Source organism: Ursus maritimus, unplaced genomic scaffold, assembly GCF_017311325.1.
Source record: "Ursus maritimus isolate PB19 unplaced genomic scaffold, ASM1731132v1 scaffold_34, whole genome shotgun sequence".
NCBI classification, from domain to species: domain Eukaryota; kingdom Metazoa; phylum Chordata; class Mammalia; order Carnivora; family Ursidae; genus Ursus; species Ursus maritimus.
In genome coordinates, this window is record NW_024426008.1 from 28376158 (window position 1) to 28403544 (window position 27387).

The 27387-nt window shown below is 62.5% G+C and overlaps 1 protein-coding gene across 1 annotated transcript in view; it reads right to left on the reverse strand.

Annotated features, from left to right (window-relative positions):
- The window catches only part of WNK2 (WNK lysine deficient protein kinase 2), a 128292-nt gene that overhangs the window by 60701 nt on the left and 40204 nt on the right, over positions 1-27387 (reverse strand). The window contains 14 exon segments of the mRNA XM_040620395.1: positions 191-307; positions 394-562; positions 1339-1388; positions 1835-2128; positions 4024-4578; positions 5745-5936; positions 6290-6421; positions 6612-6820; positions 10530-10812; positions 15309-15528; positions 16781-16869; positions 19111-19268; positions 22431-22651; positions 22808-22980. Of these exon segments, the coding sequence (XP_040476329.1) occupies positions 191-307; positions 394-562; positions 1339-1388; positions 1835-2128; positions 4024-4578; positions 5745-5936; positions 6290-6421; positions 6612-6820; positions 10530-10812; positions 15309-15528; positions 16781-16869; positions 19111-19268; positions 22431-22651; positions 22808-22980 (2862 nt within the window).

Below are 27387 nucleotides of genomic sequence, written 5' to 3' on the forward strand. Positions count from 1 at the left end.
GGGGGGGGGGGGGGGGGGGGGGGGGACGTGCCAGGTCTCCCCTGACAGATCTACTCCACTTGTGCTCTGCGTTCAGCCCGAGAGCAGCCCAGCCACCCGCACAGGCCAGGGGCTAGGGAAGGCTGGCAGCCGCGCGCCCCGCGGATAGGAGGACACGGCCTTGCCAAGCCGGGGAGACACTCGGCCTCACCATGTAGGTGGCGATCTCATCAGGCGCGTCTCCGTCCAGGTCAAACTTGAATGTCACCATCTTGTGGTTGTGGGTCTCTAGCTGGCACTCCACCATCTTGTCGCCCGTGTTGCACACCTGCGGGACGCTCGGGTGGTGAGACCGGGAGCAGGCTGCGTCCGCGGAGCCCCGTGCCCACGGGCCCGCCCCGCCCGGCCACTCACGTTCAGGATGGTCAGCCGGGGGCGGCTGGCTCTCTCCTGGCGGGAGCGCGCGCGCGTCGACCGGCGGTGATGTTTCCGGGCAGCCTTGCCTTCCAGCCGCCCCCCACCGAACGCACCCTCACAGCTGTCACTCATCTCTCTGCCAGAGGTGACGTCAGAACCTCCGTAGCTGTGTGAAAACCAAGAGCGTAACAGCAGCCTGCAGACCACCCTCACGTGGGAAGATTGGTTTTTCAGGAAATAGCCATAAAACCTAGAGGGCCCAAAGCCAGCCCTGACCCCACCTTCAGAGCCCGCAGCCCCTTCTCCTGCTGTTCTGTCTTAGGTGGCACTGGAGTCGTGGGAATGAGTGGGCTGTCTGACCTGGGACCTTTGTCCTGACTCTTGACCTGTGACTCAGACCCCACGGGCTCACGGAAAACAACAGGATTAAGAAAATCCTCCCCGTGCCTCAGTTTCCCCATCTGTGTAACAGCAATGGAACTCAACAACCCCAGGGGACTACTGCAGGGGTAGAAGGGGATCGGCACTGAATTTGGTGCTGGCGCACCGGGATATACAGTCACTTCCCCCATCCAATCCCTCCCCAACTGTGACATGTTCTGTGACCAGGACAGGACAGGTGGCCAGCAGCCATGGTGCTGGGGGTCTGGGGGGTGGGCCAGACTCTGCCCTGCCCTCCAAGCCTCCCCTGGCCCCCAGGCCTGCTGACCCTTTGTCCACTGCCTCCCCCTTCCAGAACACCCCGGGTGCCACAGACAGGCACCAGGACGCTGGACACAGAGGGGAGCGTGACAGCCAGACCCCAGAGGACCAAGTCAGGCTAGGAAATGGGTGACATCGCTAGAGGCCCTGACTCGTGAGGGGAAGCCACAGTGGGTGGGCTCAGTGGAGTGTATGCCCACAGCCACCCTCACCGTCCCCAGGGGCCAATGGGGCCGTTACCTCTCACAGGTCTGCGGGGGGCCGGGCTGCTTGTCCTGGGAGGCTTGCTCCTGAAACAAATCCACGGACAAGAGGACAGGTCACGGTGGCACAGCTGCACGCCGCCGGCTGTCTCCCCACCCCTCCAGCCCGGAGAGCGGATCACGCCAGGCAGATATAAGGGTTTTTATGTCGTAGAGTTCCTGAAGGTGGGGGCCCCCCTTGGCCAACATGCTAACCCACTTTGATCTTCCCCAGGGGAGAGCACGTGGGCCCAGGAAGGCTGGCTACAAGCCTTCCCACCACCCCGAGGGAAGGCCCTGCAAATCCACGTGTAAACACCCCGGTCTCCAGCCAGATGCGTTTAAGGAAAGCATAACATTCAGGGACAATGGAGGATCATTAGAACAGCTGTCCCAGGGCACACACTTCCACCTTCCTGACAGGTGAGACCTGACACCACTGTGCTGGGGGCCACTGGGGTCAGGGGCTGAACCCGGAGGGCAGGGGCACACACCTCTGGGGCCGGCTCCACCGTCAGCTGCACGGCCGGGCAGGGGCTGGCAATCCCGGGCCCGGTGGGTGGCGGTGGGTGGGTAGCAGGTGGCAGGAGTGGGGCGGTCTGGATGGGCAGGCTCTGAGAAGCCGCCACCACCACAGGGGCCAGGGAGCTGGGGTGCTGAGGCAGCTCGGGAACAGCGGGTGGCAACACTTCTGGCAGAGGTGGGGACAGGACGGTGGCCGGCGTCGGCGCCATGGGGACCTGGACGGTGACATCCGCAGCGTATGGAGGCGGGTGGCCCAGCAGGATCTGGGGGCACAGGGGACAGGGATACAAGTTGGAGGGCCAGCCATGCCTCTGCCAAGGGGCCCTGGACCAAGGCAGGTGAGCACAGCCTCTGCCCCTCTCCAATCCCACCCACGGCCTCAGAGCATGTTAGTACACAGACTCAGCAGGAACTCTCGGGTCCCTGTCCGCGTACAATCAAACCTAACACCACACTTCGTTTAAGGACCTATAGCTGAGTCCACGGGGTGGCACATACTTCACACCAAACATGGCTCCCCACTGCCCCCCACACACCGCCCCCTGTCCCTATTAGCCATGCGCAAGAGGGACCGGGGACCTTGGCCTTCAGTGGGCTGGACTCCTCACTGTCCCCTGTGTAAAAGCTCCCGGTGGGACGGCCTGAGAGGAGGGCCCCGCGTGGACGAGTGGGAGCCTCCATCCTGCCCTACCTCTGGCATGAGGTCGGGAACGGGAAGGCCCACTGCTGGCCCTGCCGGGGTGGGACGGGTCAGCAACATGGCGTGTGGGGTCAGATACGAGAGCCGCAGCCCGGCAGGCCCCATTCTCTCCTGGGAGAACCCCCAGCTGCCGTGTTCAGGGAGTCCGCTCTCAGCACAGGGAAGCCTGTGAGATGGCCAGCCCATCAATAAACCACGGAGAGCGGGGAGGCCACCAGGCCTGGCCAACAACCTCGGAGCACACAACGCCTTCTCCAGCCACTGGCCTGGCGAGGCAGCGAGGCACCAGGCCCTGACACTGCAGACCCCAGCCAGGCCTCCCCCAGAGAGCCCTGACCCAGGAGCAGCCTTCAGCTGAGTAACAGACCCGGCGGGCGCTTGCGCAGTCGGGCGCCAGGCCGCGGCCCCTCTTCACACCCAGCTGTCAAGCCCAGCGACGCTTCCCTTCACCAAAAACAAATCCTTTCTGGAATCAGACGCTGAGAGTCAGGACACACGTCTTATTCCAGATGGAAACCAGACTGGGTGAGTGCAGAGTGACGCCTGGAACCCCCACACGCTGTGGGAACGGATCTCCACAACGAAGCCTACAGGGGGCTACCGGCCCCACCACGCAGAAGAGGAGTCTAAGCTCCGAGGGCCAAGGGTCTGCTGCCGGCACACAGCGGTTGAGGCTTAGAGCCAGGTGGGGGGGGGGCTCCCCAGTGAGAGGCCCCCAGGAGACAGGCTGCAAGGTGGGGGGGAGGGCTCCCCAGTGAGAGACCCCCAGGAAATAGGCTGCAAAGTGGGGGGGCCTCCCAGGTGAGAGGCCCTCTGGAAACAGGCTGCAAAATGGGGTGGGGGCTCCCAGATGAGAGGCCCCCAGGAGACAGGCTGCAAGGTGGGGGGGCCGGGTGAAAGGCCCCCACTCCAGCTCCCCTCCTCCCATGAGGTTGGAGAACAGCCCTGGAGCTCCAAACTACGCATGGGCTGTGCGGGTGTGTGGAACCCCGGGGAGCCTGGCCATCCATCAGGGGCTGTGACCCTGCATCCTGTCACTGTCAGCATGGCAAGCGGCCTGAGGTCCCCACCCCACCCCAGACGTTGTCCTTGTCTGCTGCGTGCCCCTCAGAGCCCTGTCTGCCTCACTGCTTGGCTGCTGAGATGGGGGTGAGCCCACGCCCCCGGACACCACCACACCTCGGCTGCCCGGGGAGGGCGGGGGCCGCGGCGCCCAACGTGACCAGGCACCTCCACCAGCACAGGCATCGGCAAGCGACCCTCAAAGGGCCCGATGGCGGAACCACGAATCACCCCAATTCCCGCAGCTCTGGAGACTGGCTGCTCTCCCACCCCCCCTCTACCCAGGGGTCAGGGCACCAAGAAGCAGAGGCCTGACCGCCTCTCACACCTCAGAGTCAGACGCTAAAGACGTGTCCCAGCACCTGGAGGGCGGGCCCTGCACGGCACGTGGCTTACCTGGCTTCCCGCCCCGCCTGTCACGGCGGCCTGCTCAGGAAGGCGCGTGCTCGGCTGGTGGGGCTGTGGCAGGGTCGGGGGCGCCGGCTGTGGGGCGGCAGCCCGCACGTTCTGCGCCACGTGGAGGGGAGAAGGTGGGATGTCGCCGGGCACCATCTGCGGGAAGGCTGCCGGGTACACGGGCTGGGCCGGGAGCTGGGCCACGGCGGCGGGGTGAATGGACAGGGCAGCCACACCCTGCGGGGCTACGGCCAGCAGAGGGATGGCGGTGGCGGTGGCAGCCACGTTTGGCACAATGGTCCGGCATGGCACGGCCAGTGGCGCCCCAGCAGGGTGGGGCAGCTTGACCGCCTGCAGAGGCAGGGCTGGCGACGCGGGCAGGGGGGCAGTGGCCGCGCTGAGCGGGAGACTTGGCAAGATGACGGCAGGAGAGAAATACTGAGAGGGGGCAGGCACGGCAGGCCCACTGGCGGCCTGCAGGTCGGGGAGAGCTGCGGGGAGGCTGTCGATAGAGGCCAGGGGAGCGATGGGGGGCCCCACAGGAAGCGGAGGCACCTGAAAGAAACGGGAGCACATCGGCGTCACCAGGGCTCCGCCCCGTCTGCGGCACGCCTGCACCACCCGAAGGAACCTGACCGCAAACCCAGTTCAAACGCGACCTCAGAGAGCCTCCTCGTGCCACGGAGGGGCCACGCCGCGGTCCGCCCTGCACCGATGGGCGCCTACAAGGACAGCCGGCGGCTCAGGTCTGAGGGGTCACGGCAGTGACCACCAGCTCTGTGGCTTTGGCACGTTTTCGTTCAGAGAGCCAGGACCGTCAGAGCTGCCAGACTGGCCCCGAAGATCTGCACACACACACAGACCAAATTCTGTGGCACGCTGTGGCAGGGAAAGCATGTCCTTGAGCCCCCACGTGCTGAGGCAGCACCCCGTGCCGTGGGGCCTGCAGAGTGAGCCTCTCCCCACAGCGGAGCTCTGGAACCTTCCGCGTCCGGTCCTCCATCCTGGAGACACCTGGTATCTGACCTCCTGGAGTGAGCACTTGCAACATTTCAGATTCTCCAGTAGCTCTCTCTTTAGACCTTCCTGGTGGCCAGCACACAAGCTTCATCACGTGATCCCCGCCTTCGCACAATTATAAAGCAGCCACGGTACGCGAGCCACTTCTAGGTACTGGGGAGCAAACAGTGATTCAGCTAGACGGTGAAAACAACCCAACGTGGCTGTGATGGGGACGAGGCCCGGTGACAAGAAAGAAACTTCTGGATGGTGTCCACGAACTGCAGGGACACTCACATCTTCCACACGAGGTAGCACGTTGTGGCCGAGTCCCGCTGCCGCGATGTGATGGACCCATGAGATGAAAGCCATCGATGGCATTAGCCTGGGTGACGGCACCCGGGCACCAGAAGCCATCCAGTGTCACTGGTCAGTTGAAGCCGTGAACTCCCCAGGACCACGGTCAGCACAGCCTGGGTGGCTCCACGACAGACAGTGGCGGTAGCTGTGCTCTACCCTGGCTCCTCTGGCCCTGACCCTGGACCAAACCCCTCCCTGACCCAGACACGCCTGGGAAAGATGCCAAGGGCAGGTGGGCACGGCCACCCCATCCCCAGGGAGCGTTCCCGACCCACAGACCCACGAGCACTGGCAGCCCAGAGCACGGAGAGTGGCCAGCCAGACTGGGGACGCGGGCAAGGCGGGGGCAGGGTGGGAGTTACCTGAGCGGGGACCTGCGACAGTGGCTGCAGAGGCGCTGGTGGCATCTGGAGGGGCTTCAGCTGAGCAGGGGCCACCACCTGGGGCGTCGGAGCTAGGTAGGGAGGCAGGTGGGGGGGCACCGGCTGGAGAGGGCCTACGGACGGTGGGGCCAGGACAGGTGGCAGGGGCGCTGGCTGGGCCAGCGGCGGCGGCTGGGGAGAGAGGGGGCTTCTCTTAGACCAGCGTCCTGCTGAGACACTCCCCCACCACACGCTCAGACACGACAGAGAAAATCGACTCCCACACATGCACGCCCAGCCTGGAGCTCGAGACGTGCCGATCTGGGGAACACCACTGCACATGAGTGGTGCCCCTCCGAGTGTATGGATCCAGGAACCCCACTCCCATCGGCACCCCAGGCCCTGGGGAACTGCAGAGAAGGGGCCAAGGGGGCCTGGGCCTGCCAGGAGGCCCACCGGCCCTGGGCCAACAGACCTTGCCACCCACAGGGCAGGAAAGACTGAGGCACCCAGGGTGGGGCCAAGCAGGGGCAGCCCACACTCACCTGGTGGCCAGGGGGTGCAGGCTGGCCTGGGCCCGTCGGCACAGGGGCAAAGCTTATGGCCGGCTCCGGGAAATGCTGCTGCGGGAGCGGAGGGTGGGCTGGGGGCGGAATGGAGCCCACCGGCAGGCCAGGCTGCAGAGAGCACGGATGACCACACTCACCAGCTACCCTAAGGCCCCCACCCCGCTTGCGCTCCGCGGCTGCAGGGCCCAGCAAGCACAGGCCTCCCGGGGGCTGGACCACAGACCGGTGCAACCTGGTGGCCCATGGGACGCTGGGGCCACGGGGACGCGGTCCTGCCTGAAGGGGCGGGCTGACTCACCGCGGCAGGCTGCTGGTAGGTCCCCAGCGAGGGCAGGCTGTAGGGCAGGACGGGGCCGTCGCTGATGCTGACGCTCACGGGGGGGCTGCACACACACTGGGCGGGGGGCGGCACCGCGTCCGCCAGCGAGCCCAGCACCACACTCTGCTGGCTGCTCTGCGAGTCCGAGTACACCGTGGAGCCCTGGCCACTGTCGAAGGTGCTGTCCGCTGGGGAGGACACGGGCACGTTTCAGAGCAGACACCCCCCAACCTCACCCCCACGGCACTCCCCCAAGTCTCAGGGAGCGCGGACGGGCTCAGACGCGACGCTCAGCTGGTCCCTGCACTCTTCTGCAAACCAAGACTTGGTTGAGCTCCCCAGTCACCTGAGCCGTAAGCGCATGTCACCCTGGACCACCGACCCTAGGACAGCAGGGGCGGGGGCTGTAACCCACCTGGAGACGGCCCGACGCCCCAGGCCAACACCGCCTGGCGTCTGGGGGCCACCCACACAGGCGCCACAAATTCCATGTGGGCCCCTCACACCATCCTCCGCAGGAAGCGCACCCGTGTCCACCCCGGCTGCAGACAGGGACCTGACCGGGCCTTGAGAGCAAGCACTCAGTGAGCTCTCTGACGGCGCTAGGGGTCTTAGGAGGCTGACGGCAGGCGTGCCCAAGTCAGGAGAAGCTAGGGTCACCAGTATTTCATGGGGGGTGGGACTCTGACCACCTTCGCCACCACAGCAAAGAGCCCGAAGCAGGAAGAGCTGGGTCCAAACCTGGTCCTCACGTCACGGGCCTGGTTCTAACCTGGCTGGAGAATGGGGCTGACGAGGCCCGCACCCCGCAGAGAGGCCGGCAGGGGGACCCAGAGGCTCTCCGGCCCGAGGAGGCCTCCCAGAGGCCAGCCTCCCCTGCACCCGCGCCCAGAGTCCGTCAACGCAGGCCACGGTGGACAGAGCCGCCCACACATGCCGCACCGCCCACGGCCACAGGCTCGCCTCCCCAAGACGCACCTGGGAACGAGGCCACCCGCGTGGCCAGGCCAGCAAACAGGCAAAGAAAAGCCCTGCGTGAAATGGCGCTTCCAGAAGCAGCACGCGCACCGCGACTTGCCACCCACACACCGAGCATCCGCACGGGCGCCTTCCAGGATGCCGGCATCGCGTCCATGCGTGATTCAAGCACACGCAGAAAAAGGGAATCCTGCTGGCTTTATGTCAAAATAATTTTTCCCAGGGGCTGATCAGGACAGACTTCACCCCAGGAAGACACGCCAACACCAAGGTCTGATTGCACAGAACCAACCCAACAAGCGCTCTGACCTGTAACGAGGCAGCTGGCGGGCGATTCCTCCTACACACAGACACAGAGAGAGAGACAGACATACAGAGACAGAGACAGAGAGACACAGACACAGAGACAGACATACAGAGACAGAGAGACACAGAGACAGAGAGACACGGACACAGAGACAGACTTACAGAGACAGAGAGACACAGACACAGAGACATACAGAGACAGAGAGACACAGAGAGAGAGACACAGAGACAGACATACAGAGACAGAGAGACAGAGAGAGAGACACGGACACACAGACATACAGAGACAGAGAGACACAGAACAGAGAGACACAGAGAGACACAGAGACAGACATACACAGAGACAGAGACAGAGAGACACGGAGACAGAGACAGACACACAGAGACAGAGAGACACAGACACAGAGACAGAGAGACACAAAGACAGACAGAGAGACACACAGACACAGAGATACACAGACACACACAGACACAGAGAGACAAAGACACATAGCAACACAGAGACACACAGCAACACAGAGACACAGAGAGAGACACAGAGAGACAAAGACAAACACAGAGACAGACACAAAGAGAGACAGAGACAAACACACAGAGATACAGAGATAGAGACACAAAGACACAGAAACACACAAAGACAAACTGTATGTGTGAGAAAAAGAAATGTGTACAAACCTGGCAAATTTCACATAAACCAACTCTAACCATATATGCCACATTTTAAATTTTTTAAGGGAATGTGTTTATTTCTATAATTAAAAATTAATTTAAAAATCATCTCCAGGGCCTGGGTGGCTCAGTCAGCTGAGCATCCAGCTCTTGGTTTCGGCTCAGGCCACGATCTCAGGGTCGTGGGTGCCGGGCTCTGCGCTCAGCGGGGAGCTGCTTGGGATTTTCTCCCTCTCCCTCTGCCCCTCCCCTTCCCTAGACACATGCGCTCTCTAAAAATAAATTTAAAAAATGAAAACTAAAAAATCGTCTTTAAGCCTGCTGCGGTCCCTGGGCGCTGGCCCACACCGTCGCTGAGCTTGACGTGCGCTGACGCGGGCAGCTCGCACACGGCGCGGTGGAGCGCCCCGGCACACGGTGTTGGCCGCACCTTCCGCCGTGCCCAAGTGCGTCTGCCCGCCCCTCAGGTCCCTTCCCCCGTGATGTGCGTGCAGCCTGCAGTCCCATCATTTCACCTTGATGAGGCAGAGTTTTCAGGCCATCCACACGCACTGTGGCCAGAGGGACAGCCGGGCACGGGCCTCGTGTTGTGACCACGGCACGGTGCGGGTAGGTGTTGGGCCGTGAATGGAGATACACAGAGCGGTGTGCACGTGTGTGTGCTGCACGCATGTGTGCGGGTGTCCGTGTATGCACACGCGTGTGTGTGTGAATGATCACACATGCACGTTCTCTCCGGAAGTTGCCATCAGGAGACAGGTCCCAGCTGCGGCCTCGGGAGGGGCACTCACCTGCACGCCCTCTCGTACTGTTAGAATTTTACACACATCTGCTTTCCAGAAATCACCACAAACGGGTGAAACATGTTTTGGGAGTGACTGCTGTTGAAGTGACAGAGCTGCTCTGAGTGGACAGAAAGAGGATGTTCGCGGACAGACCACCCACCCACACTGAACCCGCCTGCGATCCGCGTCTGTACCGTGGCCGGGGCTGTGCCGGGACCCCTGACTACAGCAGAGTGTGGCGGTCTCTCCTTTCCTGCCTAGAAACTTCCCCACTAACGGTCAAGTTTTTAAAGTGGGAAGTGGCGTGTCATCAGGAAAGCTTTTTCCAACACAAAGTTAGTGCCCATTAATTTTCTGGTTTATCGAAAAACGGAGCGATGATGTAGCGATTTCATTCTCCGAGGCAAACCTGAGCAGGTCGGAAGGAAGCCAACGACAAGCGAACGGTCTCCAAGTGACAGGCAGCTACTGGTTTGAATTTAAATAGCCTACTTTGAAGAACGTTAGCTATAATTTTAATGATAAATGAAGTATGTGCCTATTAAGTAACTGAACAGGCTATTTTGGTCTGTCGACACGAGCAACCTGAAAAAGCGGCCTGGGCAGGCTCTTACTCACAGGATGGGCAGGAAACGCCATGTCCTGACCCGCAGCTCACTGCTGCATTTTTAGGCCACCGAGGGCAGAGGCAGGACACCGTTCTGCCTGGACGTGCAGAAAACACAGGATTCTCTCTCCCAGTTTCGGAGATTCAGAGTGATTCCCAGCGACCCATCACTGACACTCTGGGAAATGTGGTAAAGGTTTCAAAGGTCGGGCACTACAAGAGACATAACCTTGGGGACAGATAATCCTGGTGGCAAAGGTCATGGCTCAGAGCGCCATGACCACTGGAGACCAGCAGGGACGCCCCCACCGGGCACAGGACTGACGCACTCTACACGGAACGAGGAGCTGGATGGAGCCGCTCCGTCCTGTTGGCTTGGGGCACGGGAGGCTCTGGACTGTCTGCCCGTTTGTCCCCACTTATCCTAAGAAGCTGGGCTTCAGGGAGCCAAAGACATCCCAACCCCCGCCCCAGGAAGAAGGCTCGCCTACACCCGCGGTCCATGCCTGCAGCACGCACGGGGTGTGAGGGCGTGGGGAGGGCGGCACTCACAGGCCAGGGAGGTGGCGCTGGCCGGCAGCGCGGTGGGGAGGAAGTGCTGGTCTGCCTCGGGCTCCTCGGGCTCCGGCGGCCCAGCTGGCGCATGGTAGGTCACCTGGACCTGCAGGGGTGCGGGCGGGCCCCTGGCCTTGTCGGGGCTGCCTGGCTCCCGCTGTTCCGGGGGCTGCAGAGCCGGCCAGATCCTCTCCCGCCGCCACTGGATCAATGCTACACGGTCTCGGATGGACTTGGCCACAATCTTCACGTCACTCTCGTGGAAGAATCCTGACTCAATCTGCAAAAGGAGGTGCCGTGTCATTACCGGGGCCCTGCCGTCTGCACCGCCACCTCCCGCTCCTGGCGTCTCTGCAGAAGTCCCTCCTCAGGTCCTCACCACGTCTCTCAGAGACGCTCTCATCTTCCCAAAGGAAATACCCTCCCGCCAACGGTAAACCCGCAGGAAGCACAGCCCTCTGAACCTGCACAGCCCCCGTCCCAGGACAGTGAGGACGAGGCAGGTGCTCGTGCCTGTGGGGTGAGGGCAGAGAGCCTCAGCTGCCTCCCGAAGGCGGGCCCTGGGCACTCCCCGAGAAGGCACGCAGGGAAGCAGTTGCACCGTGGAACTTGAGACCAGCAGGGTAGGCGCCCGTGCCCAGGAGAGCGCTGGGAGAGCACGTGTGAAGGAGCCCTGGATCTCTGGGAAGCGGCCCGGCTCTCCCTGAGGACATCTGTGGTGAACCAGGCACAGCAGAGGCCAGTCTCCACAACGTCACCGCGGCAGCCCCGTGTGGAGAGGGACAAGTGCAAACGTTCTGGCACTGGTCGGGGACCACGGGAGCTCGCGGCTTTCAACATAAAATAGACATTAAGCACGCCTGGATGCAGATGCGAGCGTGTGGCATGGCGTGTGTGCAAGCGTACAGAACACTGGGCAGGCCTGGGGTGGCCCCTGGAGTCTGGCCAGTGTGAGTGGGTGGGGAGGAGAAGGACAAGGGGCCTAGACACCTCATGGTGCCTGAAAGCCAGGACAGACGCAGAGAACCGAGGGGACGTGCAGGAGGACACAGGAGCCAGGGCCACAGGCCAAACGTGGACGTTCTGGGCATCAAAATGCAGTGACACCACGATGATCTGAGGGGCGTGTCCGCGAGTGCACACAAGGGAAATGCAACTGTCACTGCTGGGCTGAGGCCACACAGGATGCCACGCTGTGCCGTCCCTGTCCCTCCCTGCACACCCCCCCACACGTGGATCACTTGCTCCAGGAAGCTGTACCACGAGTGGCCTAGGGAACCACCCGCCGGCTAGAAATCGAGTCTCCGGCCAGGAGCCAGGTGAGCGGGCATGGACGCCGAACGACCCTCAGCCTGGTCAGCCCCGGCCGACACCCCAGCCACACAGCGTGGGGGACCCACTAAGCCACTCCCAGATTCCTGACCACGAGGTATGAGACCACAATCGTGTACAGGGCTGCGTCTGGGAAACGTACCACGCGGTCACAGATAACTCACCAACAAAACCATAGTCCACAGAGATACAAATAAATGGAAAGTTTGGCGAAAATGGGTATTTGTACAGTTTCAAGGTACACCCCCATGACGTACTCATTGTCACTCCACACGGAGACCGTGGGCAGACGCCCCTCGACCGCGTGCTCACGGGGAGTGTCCTCAGAGGGCTGGCCATGGTGAGGACAGAGCCCCATACCCAGTGCTCCCGCAGACACGCCAACATGACTGCGAGGGAGCCGAGCCCTCGCCCTTCATGACAGGATGACCAAAGACGGTCACTGTAGGACGAGCTCCCGCCGTGAACGTGTCGCCACACATCAGAGGACCCCAGGCAGGCCCGAGGTGGTTCTCCCGGTTCTGACGGCCAAGGTAGCTGAGCAGGAAAGTCGCTGTCTGTGAGCAAACAGGCGGGCACACTCGGGTGGCAGAGCAGCAGGCCTAGACGGCATCTCAAACGGTTCTTTGTCGCACATTTGCAACTTTTCTGTAAGTTCCTGACGGATTCGTTCAAAAGCTCTCTACCCCACCGCACAGAAGGAACCGTATTACAATCTGAGACGTCTCGGCCATCAGCCTGCCTCCTGATTCAGGCACGGACAGCAGTGGTGTGCGCGGCGGCACGCGGCCAGGACGCGGGCGGGCGGCTGGGGCTGAAGTCAGTGCTGCCCGCCCAGCGCCCCGACCGGAGACCGCTGACGGGAAGGCGCCCCGCAGACGCGCCTGCCCGCTGCTTCTATTTTCTGCCCGTGGCCCAGTTTTCCTTCCGTCTCCGTCCTCGCGGTCACCCCCCGGCGATCCTCTCCGAGGTGTTGCTTCTATTTTTTTCCCAGACGGGGAGAACTTAGCCCCGTTCTCTGCCACACTGAAACATCGACTACCCGCGAAGGCAGGAGGGCTGGCGCAGGGACACGGGGACCCTGGGCTGGGCTGCGAGCCCCTCTCCTGGGGTCCTCACAAGGGGTCACATCCAGGTCAAAGCCAACCCAGGTCCCCAGAGGACCTGCCCTTCTCTCGGCCCCCAGGGCACTCGATCCGTCCCATGCCCTCCCCGGACCCAGCTGCTGGGAGACTGGCTTTAGGTGAGGACACCGGCGCTGGGGCTCGCTGATGCTGGACCCCACACTTGAAGAAGTAGGTGTGAGCAGTTAAAGCCGTCAATAAGTGACCACCCAGAGCGGCAGGGGGCAGTGAGCCCAGAAACGCTGCCCCATGAGGGCTCCTCCGTGGGCACCTAGCCCAGGGGCGGCCTAGAGAAGCCCCGAGGTGGGATGTGGCGGCCAGGGGGGCAGGGCAGGGAGGCTGGCACCGGCCAGCAGGAAAGGAGCGGGCAGCAGAGGCCAGGCCCAACGGGCCACTGGCACAGGGCCGAGACACCGCTGTGGGAACGCGGCCGCTGTCAGCTCAACACTGGCTCATCCCAGTCCCCGAGCGGAGGGGGGTCCACGTCATTCTGTCATTCTTCAACCAAACACAGTAAGCCCAGTCTGCATGGATGTCGTACTGCCCGTAGGACGCTTGTCACAAAAAGGTGCTTTTAAAGGTGATGGAGGGAAGCGCTGGGCCCAGGGGTCTCCACCGTGAACTCATGGACACTGCCCACCAAGTCCAGTCAAGACCCAGGGGGACCGCGCTGAGGGCAGGCGAGGCAGCAGGCCCAGATGTGGGCACAGGGCCTGTGGGGTCCGCCATGTGGAGGGAGACCATGGAGGCAGAGTAGGGAGGGGTCACTCGGGAGGATGGGTGGTTCCAGAAAAGGTCCCAGGTCACATGTGGGCACCACCAGGTCCTACGACTGAAGAGCAATGGAACCAAGAACCAGCCCAGAACTGGAGGAGAAGCCTGGTCCAACTGAGGCACAGGAATCCATCCGTGCCGTAGTCCCATCGTCCCCCTGCGTTGCTGTGGCGCTTGACCCTGCTGGGCTCTTGCCGGAATCCATCTTGGGCAGGAAGGCTCCCCGGGCGTGTGGAGCAGGCATGGTGCTCACGGAGGACCCGGAGCGCTGCCCACCCCCGGTGCTTCCTGAGGTGCCCACGCTGGCCCAGCCTCTCCAGCCCTAGTGGACACAGCCCTCACGGCCGCCCCAGGGACCCAGCTCCCCTCCTCCTGCCACCAGGACAGCACTAGCTCCTGGCCCGGTCCTCCATTCCCATGGGCCCCCCAGTACTCTCAGCTTCAACCCTCGCTACTGGGCTAGCGGCCTGCATGTCACCCGGCTCGTGAATGTTTGTGCGCTAACTTCAGCAGCAGGTGGGAGGGGACCGCACTGCGGCCGCGCAAGGAGGAACAGCGGCCCTGAATCATGGGACTGACCTGCTGCTGGTCACAGCGCAGCTTCCCCATGGTACTGAGTTCAACATCCTCTCACACGTGCAAGTGACACAGCCATCGGATCCACTGAGAGCAGCGCTGCCCCATGTCGGGGCCCAGGGATGTGCCGGCAGCCGGGAAGGCGCGGTGGTCCCGACCTGGGCCCCCCGCATCAGCGGGACGTCGGCTCACCACACGTGCAGGCCGCCACCGCGCAGGCCGAGGCCCCGCCCACACAGCTCCCGCCCTGCCAGCCCCGCCCTGATGCACCACCCTCGGCGAGATCCCGGGACCCTCACCTGCTGCGCCCCGGGTGCGCTCCAGCCGCCCTGCGGAGCCTGAGCCCACAGCCCACATCTGCCGTGCAAAGCCGGCCGGTTCCCTCATCGCTCATGAGCAGGGGCCTGAGGAGCAGCGTGGACTCCCGTCCCAGGGCCCCCCGGGGCCCACAGTCCACAGCCTCCTCCTTGAAACCCACCACGGCCGGGGCGTCCAGTTGTAACGCACCGTTTTTTGAAAGGCGTGCTACGTTAGGTAAGAGGGTGCGGTTTCTCCTGCAGCGAGCGTGGCTACGCCTGTGCTCGCTTCCTACAGAGAAAATCCGTGTCTCCTTCTCACGTGCGCCTCTTTCCCTCCGAGACGCGGAACACGAACACGCCTGCTCCCGGACACACAGCCCTCAGCAACAAAGCGACAGCTCAGACCAAAGTCCCAATTCACACACAGTCAGCAAGACTCTGGTCAACACACCCTCCCGATATACCCGCGGCTCCGTCCCTCTGCACCCCGCTGCACGGGACCCCTCATGACACCGCCCTGGGGCGGGTGCCAGCCTCTGTGCCCCACCACGCTGTCCTGCACACACACCCCTGTCCTGAGCTCCTGCAAACCTCTGGAGACCACATCTTTCCAGGCACACCCTGCAGCCGCAGGTACCTGCCACCCCATCCAGCAGCGAGCGCCCCCCTACCATCTCCTGCGCCACACCATCAGGCGTCTCCTTCTCCAGGTCAAAGGTGAACTCTATGGCCCCATTGTCCTTGGGCTTGCCCTTGAGCTTCTTGGGGTCCTCAACCCAGAGCCGCAGGGCGATGGTGGACTTCCTGCCGTGGTCCTCCTCCGCCAGCTCCACCCGCACGCCTGTGTCCTCCGCGAAGAAGGCGTGGCTCAGCAGGTCCTTGATCTCGTACCTGAGGAGGGGCAGCCGACGGGACGGTGAGGGCACGGCTGCTGGTGAAGCCCCAGAGCGCCCAGCTCCTCGTAGAGAGTTCTCCGACTACTGCCCAGCGGGCAGCACAGTCCTCGCGGGCAGCATGCGACACTTTACTCCCGGGGTGAAGGGAGATTACACCTGCACACGGCTCGCTGCACAGCGCTGAAGGCTGCTTCTTCCTCTCAGTATAAAAAGTAAATATCCCCATCGCAAGAAACTCGGGGCAGTGAAGTTTCCAAACCTGGCTCTGCACCGTGCAGACAGGCCTGCGGAGGCGAACTCCCAGGGGTCACAGGTGAGTCTGAAGCCTGGAGCCCTGGGCGTCCCGGCTGCTGGGCGTTCTCATAGTAACCACTCCCCATCCCTAAACAGGAGCTTGGCCCTGGTGCCATCCTGGGCCTGGCTTCCTCCCAGCGTCCTGTCTGTTCCGGGGGCCCCTCCCTCATCACGGTGTCCCATGGACAGGTGGAGCCCACGCCCTGTGGAAGCTCACCACACGGGAAAGGGGGAGCAGACGCATGCCTGAGGGGCCCTGGGGAGCAGAGGTCGTGGCCCCAGCTGGTCCTGGTCTGGAAGGTGTCTTGTGGGGTCTGCTCTGAGGCTTCTTTAGCTCTACGTGGTTGTTTCTATACTTCCCTGAGTTCTACTTCACAATTCCTTAGTTATTTTCTCTAAAAGAATAGAACACAGTAACCTGCAGGGGGCAGGAGAGGGAGTCCAAGGATCAGAACGGGACGCCTGAGTGAGAGGTGATGACCGTGGAAAAGAACACGGATCAAGGGTGAGGACAGTGACAGGATGGCCGTGTGCTGGGTGCACAGGGTCGGGAGGGCACACGAGGGGGCAAGAGGTGTGGGGGGAGAGGACGGAAAGGGATGGGGATGAGATGAGGGAAGGGCAGGGGAAGATGAAGGTGGGAGGAGGCAGACAGAAGACAAAGGGGAGGGTGGAGGAGTGAGGATGGGAGGCTTCTTGGCTGACCAGCTGAGGACCTGGGGCTGGGCTGGGGGCAGCTCAAGGGCTCTGACTTGTGAGCTCTCGGCTGAGGCCGCTGCTCCAGGCTGGGTGGGTGAGAAGCAGCTGGCAAAGGGGGGAGCTCCGGGATGGCCCCCAAAGCCAGGGAGCGTGCTCTGGCAGCAGAGGTGGGACCCTGGCCCAAAGCAGCCCGTCTGCCGGGAGCGCGGGCAGCTGTGGTGATCTACCCAGACCCAGCGCCCCACCGGACTCACCTTTCCTCCTTGTTTTTGCAGATGCACTCCCCAATAATCTCCTTGATTTCAGGATCGTGCACTTTCTCAAAGCTGGCAGGCTTGATGCCCTGTAAGACCAAAGGACCAGAGTCACCGACAGGACAGGACCTGTTTCCTGCCCGCTCGGGGGCACTAACCTGCCCAGAGGAAGGCAGGAGGGGCACAAGCTGGCTGGGGACGCAGCTCACACCGAGTCCTGAGGAGGGGCTGTCAGAAGCAGCGGGGTCTGGGGAAGAGCCCGACCCAGCCCCCGCCTGACAGGAGCGTTCGCACGTCGGGCGCAGATGCGGCAGGCGGGCAGGGCGACCACCTTCCTCACCACACCCTCCCCCGAGGGTGCCATGGGCACGGTGCGGTCACGGCTGCTGGCCCAGGGCACCACACGCTCTGCCCCACTGTGGCCGCGGGCAGGGCTGACTTCCAAGGCCTGGTGACTCCAGGGTTTTGTAAGTGTGCCACGGAGTTCTGCAGCCGGGCGGCTTTCGGGAGCATGCACACGAACCGCAGACCCGGTGGGTGCTGGCGGGGTGGCTGCAGCTCGGCCAGTGACAGCCGTGACACGAGAGCAGAACCCTGGGATGCAGCCCACGGGCAGGGGGACTCTAGAAGAATCAGGGGCTGGGCTGGGGGCAGGGGCTTGGGGGAGGGACAACTGATTCTTAACCATTCTAAACACACGGGGGCCTCAACCATCCCATTCTTCAACAAGACTGCCTTCAAAGTCTCATCTTGGCTGGGTTTTTTGGGGGGCTGTTTGGTTTTGTTTTTTTTAAAGTAGAGAACATGACCCGTGCGCTCTCCCACAGAGCGGGAGTACCCGGCGGCCTCCGGCCCAGAGGCAGACCCAGGAGGGTAGGACCCCAGGCCCATACCCAGTGGGGGGTCGTGTTGTGCAGCAATGGACTGGGACACTGGGCTCTAGGCACAGCCAAGGGGCTCCCCTCGGAGATGAGAGCCTCAGGCCATGCCACTGAAGCCAACAGAAAAAAAGGTTTAGTTATGATACGAGAAAGGGCCAGGGTCCTGGCGGGAGGCAGGCGGCCTGAGATCATGCAGGTAAGCTGAGGCCCACAAAGCAGGAGAAGAACGTGCGAGAGGAATGGGTGCTGTTTCGAAGGGGCTCGTGTCCCCAGACTCGGAAGCATGGAGTCGGGGTGCTGGCAGCGGGGACACCGAATCCCTGCGGGACCTCGGGTCAGGGCAGATGCCGGGGCTGGACCGGTGTGGCTGTGTGTGCCACGAGGCGCCACTGGGCCCACAGGGCGTTCCTGCAAACCACGCCAGCAGGCGGGGAACACGCCTCCCATCTGGTTTCCTCAGGGAGCAAGGGTGGGGCCTGACCTTGCCTAGCCCAAGCTGACACGGGTCCGCACAGGAGCCCCACTTCCTGGGGCCTCAACGAGGGATCCAGGCCGGCTGAGGAGCACCCCAGTGGGAATCAGGGAATCAGTCCGGTGTCCCTCAGCCCAGCGCACGGACCACAGCCCCGTCCATGCGGGCACCCAAGAAGGAGGGCTGGCAGGCTGCCCCCTCCACACACCCCAAGGCCTGGGAGTGAGGCCCTAGCCTCCTCGGGTGACCCCTGCCCCATGGAGGACCACCGTCCACAGCCAACAAGTCCGCCCTGTCCTGCCAGCATCACTGAGGAGCCGCATGCCTCCCTCTGCGTCTCTGACAAGCTCCAGCCAAAAAGCCCGCCGTCCCGCTCACACCCTCCGCACCACACAGGAGGCTCAAATACGTGAAGGAAGACCGAGGGCAGAAATGAGCTACAACCTGTGGGGGGCGCGGGGCAGCGGACAGGGCGGGGGCCCCGGGCTGCCAAGGACCACGCTCCTCACGCATCTGCACAAGTGAGGGGGGCTCCGGGCCGGGGCAAGGCGGCCAGGACGCGGGGCTCATGGGGCCTGGTGCCCAGAAAAGCTACGGCCTCACCAGGCAGGACATCGCGGTGGGAGGACAGGCTGATCTGCTCGCAGAGCTGAAGCCACCTGACGAAAGCGGACGGCTGCCTGGGCGCACACAGGACACGGGAGAGCCAGCGGCCCGGGAGGAGGGCTCTGGGGACAGGCAGCCGGGTGCCGCCTGGAGAGGCCTCGAAGGTGCTCAGCCTCGGCCACGCACAAGGCCACTGCACCCACACTACCGCCAGGGCCACGCGCGTCCACCGCCAGTTCAGAGACCTCAGTGGCCGCCCCGCTGAGTTAGACAGCCTCAGTTTCCCCTCTGTGACAGCATCCTTCCCTTCCTCACACGGTGCTGTGAGCGTTTCACCAAGCACGGCCCTCTGTGGTGGCCAGTGGACTCACACAGGTGACCTTCCGGTAGATCTGGGCGGCGTTCTGGCACTCGGAGTATGGGTACTCCGAGGTGGCCATCTCCAGCATGCACATCCCAAAGGCGTAGACGTCCACGGACTCGTCGTAATGCTCCTCGTACATCTCGGGTGCCATGAACTCAGGGGTACCTGTGCCCGGGAGCAACGGACACAGGGTCAGCGGTCACTGGGCCGGGGAGCCCCTCCCCATCAGGCCCAGAATCTGCGGTTCTAAAAGGCCTGCTCTGCAGAAAGTTCCTGAAAACTCCCGGACCCTCCTGATGCCAGGTGTTGCAGCGGCTCATGGCGCTAGGAGCCCCCACAGCTCCGAGCCCGTTACTTCAAAGGGCACAGTCTGTGCCCCGAGCACGGGAGGCGCCGCACGCCGAGGCACACGCCCCTGCTGGCCACAGGCCCGACCACCCGCGGCAGACACAGACTCACGGTCCCCACAAAATCCTGCAAAGGCCCCAGATGTCCCCGGACAGACACCACGTGTCAGGCGGCACGGAAACGAGTGTCTCTGCTGAAGGTGCCGGCCAGGTGTTCCCAGCACAGGCTGTTCCAAAATGACGCTTCCTCAGAATTTTTCAGCCGATGGAGTGAAACAAAGTACTCGGCCGTTTGCGCAGTGAGCTCTGCACAAAACCGCAAGCACAGACCCAAGACGGACGTCAGGGAGGTGGGGTTCCGGCTGATTCTTCCTTTAGTTACACTGCTCGGGGTCTTTTTACTTTTCTATAACAAGCTTCTACTTTAAAAAAATCACAAAACCCTCTTATTAAAACAGGTCCGGCCGAGCGCCTGTCCAGCCAAACGTGAAGCAGAGGGGAGCGTCGGGAAGGTCTCCACCTTCTCCACTCCCTCCACCTCAACGCTTCCCAAACGCTCCCGTTTCTTGAAGAACCAGATGCAGACCAGCACAGGCTGCATTCAGAAGCACAGACGGGGTCATCAGATGTCTTCACGGCTCTCTGGGATGCAGAGATTACAGGACGTTTCAACTTTTTCTCGCGTACCCACTGTTCCAATTTAACATGTATTACGTGTTTAACAAAGCAAGTTAACATTTGGGGTAAGAAATGGCAAAATCGGGAATCTATCTTTAGGTTTACGTGTGTGTATAAAGAATTCTAGGGGATTCCAGGGGTGCCTGGGTGGCTCAGTTGGTGAAGCGTCTGCCTTCAGCTCGGGTCGTGATCCCTGGGTCCTGGGATCCAGCCCTGCGTTGGGTCCCTGCTCAGTGGGGAGCCTGCTTCTCCCTCTCCACCTGCCCCCACCCCGCTCGTGTGCACGCTCGCTCTCTCAAGTAAGTAAAATCTTAACCAAAAAAAAAAAAAGAATTCTAGGAGATTGCAAATCAGAAATAACAGGACCAGGGTGGAGAGAGAACAGGAGTCTGAGGGACCTTGCACTCAGAATATCTCCATCTTTTGGGGTTCTGGACCACATGACTGTGCTGACAATGATTTCCACTTGGCTGTGGGCATCCACAGGGGAAGAGGGAAGCTGGCTGAGCCACCCTGAGGCCCCACACAGCCTGCCTTTCGGTGGGGGGAGGGGGCACAGGACGTGTGGGTGCAGGGGAGGGGGCCAGCTCCGAGCAGGGATGGGGACGCCCACGTGTGCTTGGGCCACGGACACAAACGGTCTTCTCTTTCCTCACTCTGCAGCCACTTAAATCTGAGTGTTAAAAAGAACATGCCTGTGCTCACACACCCACACAGGTGTGAGCCCAGCGCACCTCCACGGCCCCCTGGCCCCACATTCCCGGTGTCCCGGCCACCATGGCCATGAACACCTGCAGGCAGCACCAGGTCAGGACCTAGCCAACGCAGACGCAGGGAGAGGGTGCTGACGCCATCACAGGCAGGTGGCTCTCGGGGACGAACCCCCGAGGGGCACGTAACCCACAGCTGGGTGTGCCCATGGCATCACGGAGCTGTGGCCACGGTGTTTGTGACGAGGACACCGTCTCACCCAGTGCATCCCCCTTTCCCATCGGCCGCCACAGAGCCCCCAGGCCCGCCGCCACAAGCCCCCCCCCCCCGAGCAGTTGAGAGGTCCTCGGACACAGGGACACAGCACAGAGTGGGGGAGCCTGACTCACAGGTTTGGGGACCCCCCGGCCCACCAAAGGCCCCCCACTCAGCTGCTGGCTCTTGATGCCCAGAGAGATGTGCTAATCACCTCTCATTCTCCATGAGTTTGGAGCTTCCGGGGCCCCCACAAACCTGGGCCCCCTGTGCTAGGCTTGGGGCCAGTGCACATCAGCCCATCGACCACCCCTGATACCACCTCCAAGAGGAACAGAGCCACCAGCCAGGGAAGCCCCAGGGAGCTCCAGCAGGTGCCCCACCCCCAGGGTCAGACCTACAAATCCTGCTCAGAGCTGCCCGCTGCTCAGAGGCGTGCTCCCTCCAGCCAGGCCCCTGCTCACTTCAGAGAGAGAGAGACTGAGGCCTAGCTCGGCCCCCACGCCCCACTCAGCTCCCCAGAGCTGCCAGAGGCCCCTGTCCTCAGGGCACACCTGGTGGCCACCCTGCCCCAGATGTCACATTCCAAACCCACTAACCCCGCCAGAGAAGTTTCCAGATTCCCAGTGGTTTCATTTGCTGTAAATAGGCCAGTTTCTGTCCCCAAATGTGCATCAAAACCATGAGCTTACAAACCCCTGAGGTTACCCTCTCGTCCTGCTTGTGTCCCCACACAGGGCTTCAACGGGCAGGGGGTCTCTCTGGGTCCCACCCGACCCCCGCGGATCCTAGCAGGATTTCTGGAGCCACACCCCGGAGCAGGCTGGCCCTGCAGCACACTGGCACTCCCCAGACGTCTCAAACCCCATCAACAGCCACCCCGAAGCCCTTGCAAGCGCCCTCTCTGCAAAGCCCTGGAGGTGCCCCGGCCCAGCGCCCACTGTGTGCCGGGACCCCAGCACAGCCCCAGTCCCTGCACAGCAGGGACCCAGAAAGACCACGGCGGCTTCTCAGAGGAGGACAAGAACCACATGACGAGGCTAGCAAACCAGCACCCACACCAAATCCCTTGGCCCCAATGCCCCACATGCTCCCTCTGGGCCCCACATCTCCCAGGGACTCCCTGCGGGGAGCCTCAGGGCCTGGGGCATCCGCCTCCCTGCCTGCTCCAGCCTCTCTGGCCACAAAGCCCCGAGTCCCTCTGTCATCGAGGCCTCCTCCCCGCTGAGTGTCCACCGCCCCGCGGGCACCAGCGTCCTCAGCACCGGACGCACACGGCCCAGGACCCCCAGGCGGCCGTCGGGCCGCACCCAGGGCCCCCAGGGCGGGGGCTTACCGATCACACTCTTGGCGAAGGACGCCCTCTTGAGAGTGGCCAGGCCCAAGTCGCCAATCTTCACGGAGCCGGTGGGCCCTGTGATGAAGATGTTGTCACACTTGAGGTCCCGGTGGATGATGGGGGGCGTCCTGGTGTGCAGGAACAGCAGCCCCTTCAGGATCTGCCGACACCAGCTGCGGAGCACCTTGGGCTTCATCACCTTGAACCGCTTCAGGTACCTGCGGCGGGGCGGAGTGGGGGGGTCACCAGCGGCTGCCGCTGCCGGGGGGCCGTGCATCCACACCCGACAGGCCCTGGCAGGCGGGAGGCCCGGCGCCCCCGTGGCCCTGCACCCGCCCGCCCCAGGGTCCGGCCCGCGGGGTGTGCGTGCTCACGTCTTCAGCGTCCCCGAGGTCATGAGCTCGGTCACCAGCACGATGCACCTCTTCCCCCGGGCGCTGGACTCCCAGAAGTCATAGAAGCGCACGATGTTGGGGTGCTGCAGGCCCTTGAGCATCTCCGCCTCCTCTTTGAACCGCTGCCTCTCCAGCTTGGTGAGCTTCCGGTCCTGGAGAGAGACACGGGCTGAGGGGCAGCCGCGGCTCTGCAGACGCCCTCCGCGGAGCCAGGGGGCCGGGCCGGAACCCACCGGCCGCCCCTGGGGCTCCGTGTGTGAGGACCAAGCAAAGGGAGGGGACCGGGCGTCCTGGCCGCCAGGGGTTTGGCCCAGTCCCTCTGCTGCGATCACCCACACCGACCCCACAGCCTGGATGAGCCCCTGCACAGGGACGTCAGCAGAAAGATCTCTGGGAGCCAGAGAAGGTTCAAAAACCCACACGGTAGCACTCACACACTCTCCCCCAAAAGACACCTTCAAGGCCTCGCGTCCTCAACACCTGCTTTGAGTGCTGTCACAAGAGAGACATCGTCCAACTGCAACGTACACACGACCTCGAGGACACGTTCACAACCAGAGCAGATGAGAACCGGAGAGCCAGGGTCCCCGCCGGGCCCAGCGGTGCAGGAGGGCACGGCAGACACGCCTCCGTTAAGTTCTCACAGCACAGGGCAACACCACCATCCCTCCCGGGGCTGGGAGTCCCTGTGGGGCGTCGCCCACACGAAGCTCACGACAGGAAGTCCACCGACACCCTCCACCACGTCCAAACCCCACCCCCAGCGGCCTCCCTGTGCTCCCTGCCCCCATGTGCCACCACCCAGCCCTGCCTGTCGGGCCGCAGCCTGGCGTGGCCCTTCCACTCACCCTCCAGGGGGCTCTGACCACAGAGCACTCAAAACAAACCCCAGAGCTCCGTGGTTTCCAGTGTCTGCAGGCCACAGGGTGGACGTCTCCCCGCACCTGCGCCACCCGCCAACCCTGCCCCCACAAACCCTCATCGGCCTCTTGGTACACACGGGGGACCTAGCAGAGCAAGAGGTACCAGGAGAACCGGTGCACGGCTGACCCCGGAAAAACAGAACTCGGGGACAGAGACAACTTCAACAAATCTAGTTCATGTGCTCGCGGGGATCGAGGAGGCTGACACACATAAGAGCAAGATTCTGCTTAAAAAGGAACCACGAAGGGACACCCGGCGGCTTAAATGGCTGACTCTTGATTTCCGCTCAGGTCGTGACCTCAGGGTCCTGAGAGCGTTGGGCTCCGTGCTCAGAGGGGAGACTGCCAGAGATTCTCTCCCCTGCCCCTCCCCCCACTCATACTCTCTCTAAATAAATAAATAAAATCTTTAAAAAAAAAAGGAACGATCAAGAAAGTGCTCTTGCAAATTAAGGCTCCAGTTTTAAGACAAGATATTCTGTAACTCGAGTGAAACATTAGGTGCAAAAACATCAACATTGAATCCAGACGCCAACACGGAAACACACTCCACTCGGCAAAAATGATGGTTTATTTAAGAAAAGTCAAGCCACAGACTGGAGAGACTATTCTCCATAACGTATCTGCTGAGGGTCTCCACCCAGAACACAGAACTCCCACAATTCCATAACAAAAAAAAGGCGTGAACAGGTAAGATGAAGAAACGGCCAAGAAGCGTGTGACAAGGCGCTTGCCATTCTGAGTCACTAGGAAAATGCCAATTCCCTCCCAAAGACACCGCCTGATGCCCACCAGCTGGGCGGCCGGGAGCAGCTGGGGGCTCCGGACACACAGCTGCTGGACGCGCCAGGGGCACAAGCGGGCTGCACACCTGCTCCAGGCCCAGCCTCTGCCCTCCAGTACCCGCCGGGGACGGCCCACGGGCACACTCCAGGAAAGGCAGAGCTGGCACGCGGCTGAGGCCCTGGACGCTCACCTCTAGGGCGGGGAGGCAGCAGGGGGGGCAGCGGGAACTCCTACGTCCTCACAGACGATGCGGGTCACGCGAGCGTGCGCCTCTCACCCACTTGGACACGTCAGATCTGAATCTCATACGTAAGTAATAGCTCAGTTTTTTAAACGTGAAAAATTAAAGTGAAAACATCCATAGCCAATTCAGAGGAACAGAAGAGAAGCGCGAAGAGACGGGAAGAAACCAGCGGAAGCCCTAACAACGTGTACAGGGAGCCCGAGAAGGAGAAGACAGCAGGAGAGCATCTCCCGATCCAGACGGCGAGCCACTCTGGTGACGTGTGTGCCGAGGCCAGGCCGGACCCTCCCAGCCAGGAGCGGACTCCCGAGGACAGAGGGCAAGTCCCACCCAAGGAGCACCTGGCCAAACGGACATCAAACCACGTGACGACCGAAGCTTCCTTCTGGGCACCCTGGTCCTGCTGTCACTGCAAGCGTGCCCACAAATCTCAGCACAGCCCGGCAGAAAGGGGCGCAGCAACGCCGGGAGGGGCAACTGCCTGGGCCCAGCCATGTTGGGGGAGAGGAGGGCCCAGCACCTCGGTGCTCCCCACCCCCACAGGCTTCTGCTTGGAGCAGCCAACTCCCTCCCAGCCACCGTCTGGAGGAAACTCAGAATGCTTTACAAGCCGTAATCCTGCATCGCTCGGCAGATGGGAAGACTTCACTGGACTTTCAGAGAAAAAGTAGTGTCATGAACGACATAACCAACAAGCCCCAAGCCTGAGAGGGAGAGGAGGGCACCCTGCTGATGCCAGAGGGGATAAATCAAAGACTCAGCGGGAATGTGGTCAGACTTCCAGGACGGGCCTCTTGGGGGCTGGGCTGGGCCTGGACGTGGGAGGAGGGAGGGAGCAGACCTCATTTATATTCTAAGCCAGCTGGCTATTTTTAACTGCGTGACACACGGCTTGATAATTTAAAAGGTCAGCTGGCATGTCCTCAGAGTGCTGCCCAGTGCCCCTCACAGAGCTGGCCCCAGTCCTGGTCAGTGTGTGCTGATGGCTGGTCAGCCCCATCAGATCAGCAACGCCACTGTCCTTGAGAGGAAGTCCTAACTGATGCGCTGGGACTGGACGCCTTGAGGTCATGAACCTGGGCCTCAGGAGGGAAGCCCCAGTCCTGCCAGAGTCAGGCCGTTCTGCAGGGGATGGGGTCTGGCGGGACAGGTCACCGCACCAGACACGGAGGAGAGGTCGCTCACACCAGCTTCCCACCCACCCGGTGCCCCAAAGATACTGGGAGCCAATCAGATAAAGGACAGAAGCACCCCAGGGTAACGCTGTCTCTTCTCCTGTGGGAAGAGGGCCTCGTCGGCCATGGGCAGCAGCCTCCGAGCAGGGGCAGGCAGCCAGGTGGTCACAACCCGGGGGTCAGCAGCTCGGCCCAAACAGAGGCAACAGGTAAAGTCCTCTGACCAGGGGGCCCCCATGGCTGCCTCAGGGGGGTTTCTGCAGCCCTCTCCTCAGCCAGACAAAGCCTGACCAACCCCGTGAGGAGCAGAGCTGCCCGGCCACCCGGGGCCCAGGCAGGCGGAGGCGGGCTCCGTACAGACAGGACAGAGAGGGGGCATGAGCGGCCGGAAGACGGTGCCCAGAACCAGCAACGCTGGAGTCCTGGGGTGACGAACTGGCATGTGCCCTCTCCAGCCCCTCTGGTTGTAAATCAAAACAAAAGAAAGCCTCAAGGACTTCTGCTGAGAACTGTCCCACCAGGGAATCGGCCCAGGTTGGGGGCTCCAGGGATGGCTGACCCAGGATGAGGGTCTCTGGAATCCCTAGCCCGGGGGAGGCGGGGGTTCCAGGCCTGGAGGCGGTGCCGAAGGCTCCACGCCCGGGCTGCTATGTTCTTCACCTGAAGCGGGGAGGTGTGTGGGGTCTGGGACGTCCCTGGGGTGGTGGCCTCACACAGCACCGGCGTCGGCCTCACGCAGTCACCAGATGGTTACTGAGGCTCTGGGCGCGCAGGAAGGACTGGGGGGGGGTACAAACATGCAATCACACCATCTGAAAACCGGGGTGAAGGCACGGGTGGGCGGTGCCGGGGCCGGAGGAAAACTCCTGTGGTTTGGAGAGAAGGCAGCAGCCACACAGGCCGCCTGTGGTTTCCGTCAGCACAGGGCCAGCGGCCGCCAGGACCGCAGGCAGGCTCTGGGCCCTGGCCTGTGGGGAGGGGAGGCCGGCAGCTCCGTGGGGCCGTCCTGACCCTTCCTGACCCTTCCTGACCCTTCCGGAGCTGAGCTCCCCCCACGCACACTCTTCCCGCTGTGACCTGCTCCTTCTCATGCTGGCGGACGTTTTAAAAATAAACTCACTTTTCTAAACACAAGTTTAGACCTCACCTTAAACAATGAAGTCTGTGGGTTTCTCCTAGTTCCCGGTTACAACAAAGGCATCGCTATTGACAAGAGGCGCCCTCCTGTGGCCACCACCCCTGGGAGGACGTGCAGACACAGCGGGAGGGGTCCCTGCGCAGGGTCATCTCTGTCAAGGACCCCAGGGAGGATGTGTCCTCACGGGTGCTGGGCCACCCCAGGGCCCCTCCCCTCCCCCACAGGCAGTGCCACCAGCCAGCCAGGTGCCCCTCACCCCGCCACAGGTCTGAGTAAAATGCTGGGGGGGGGGG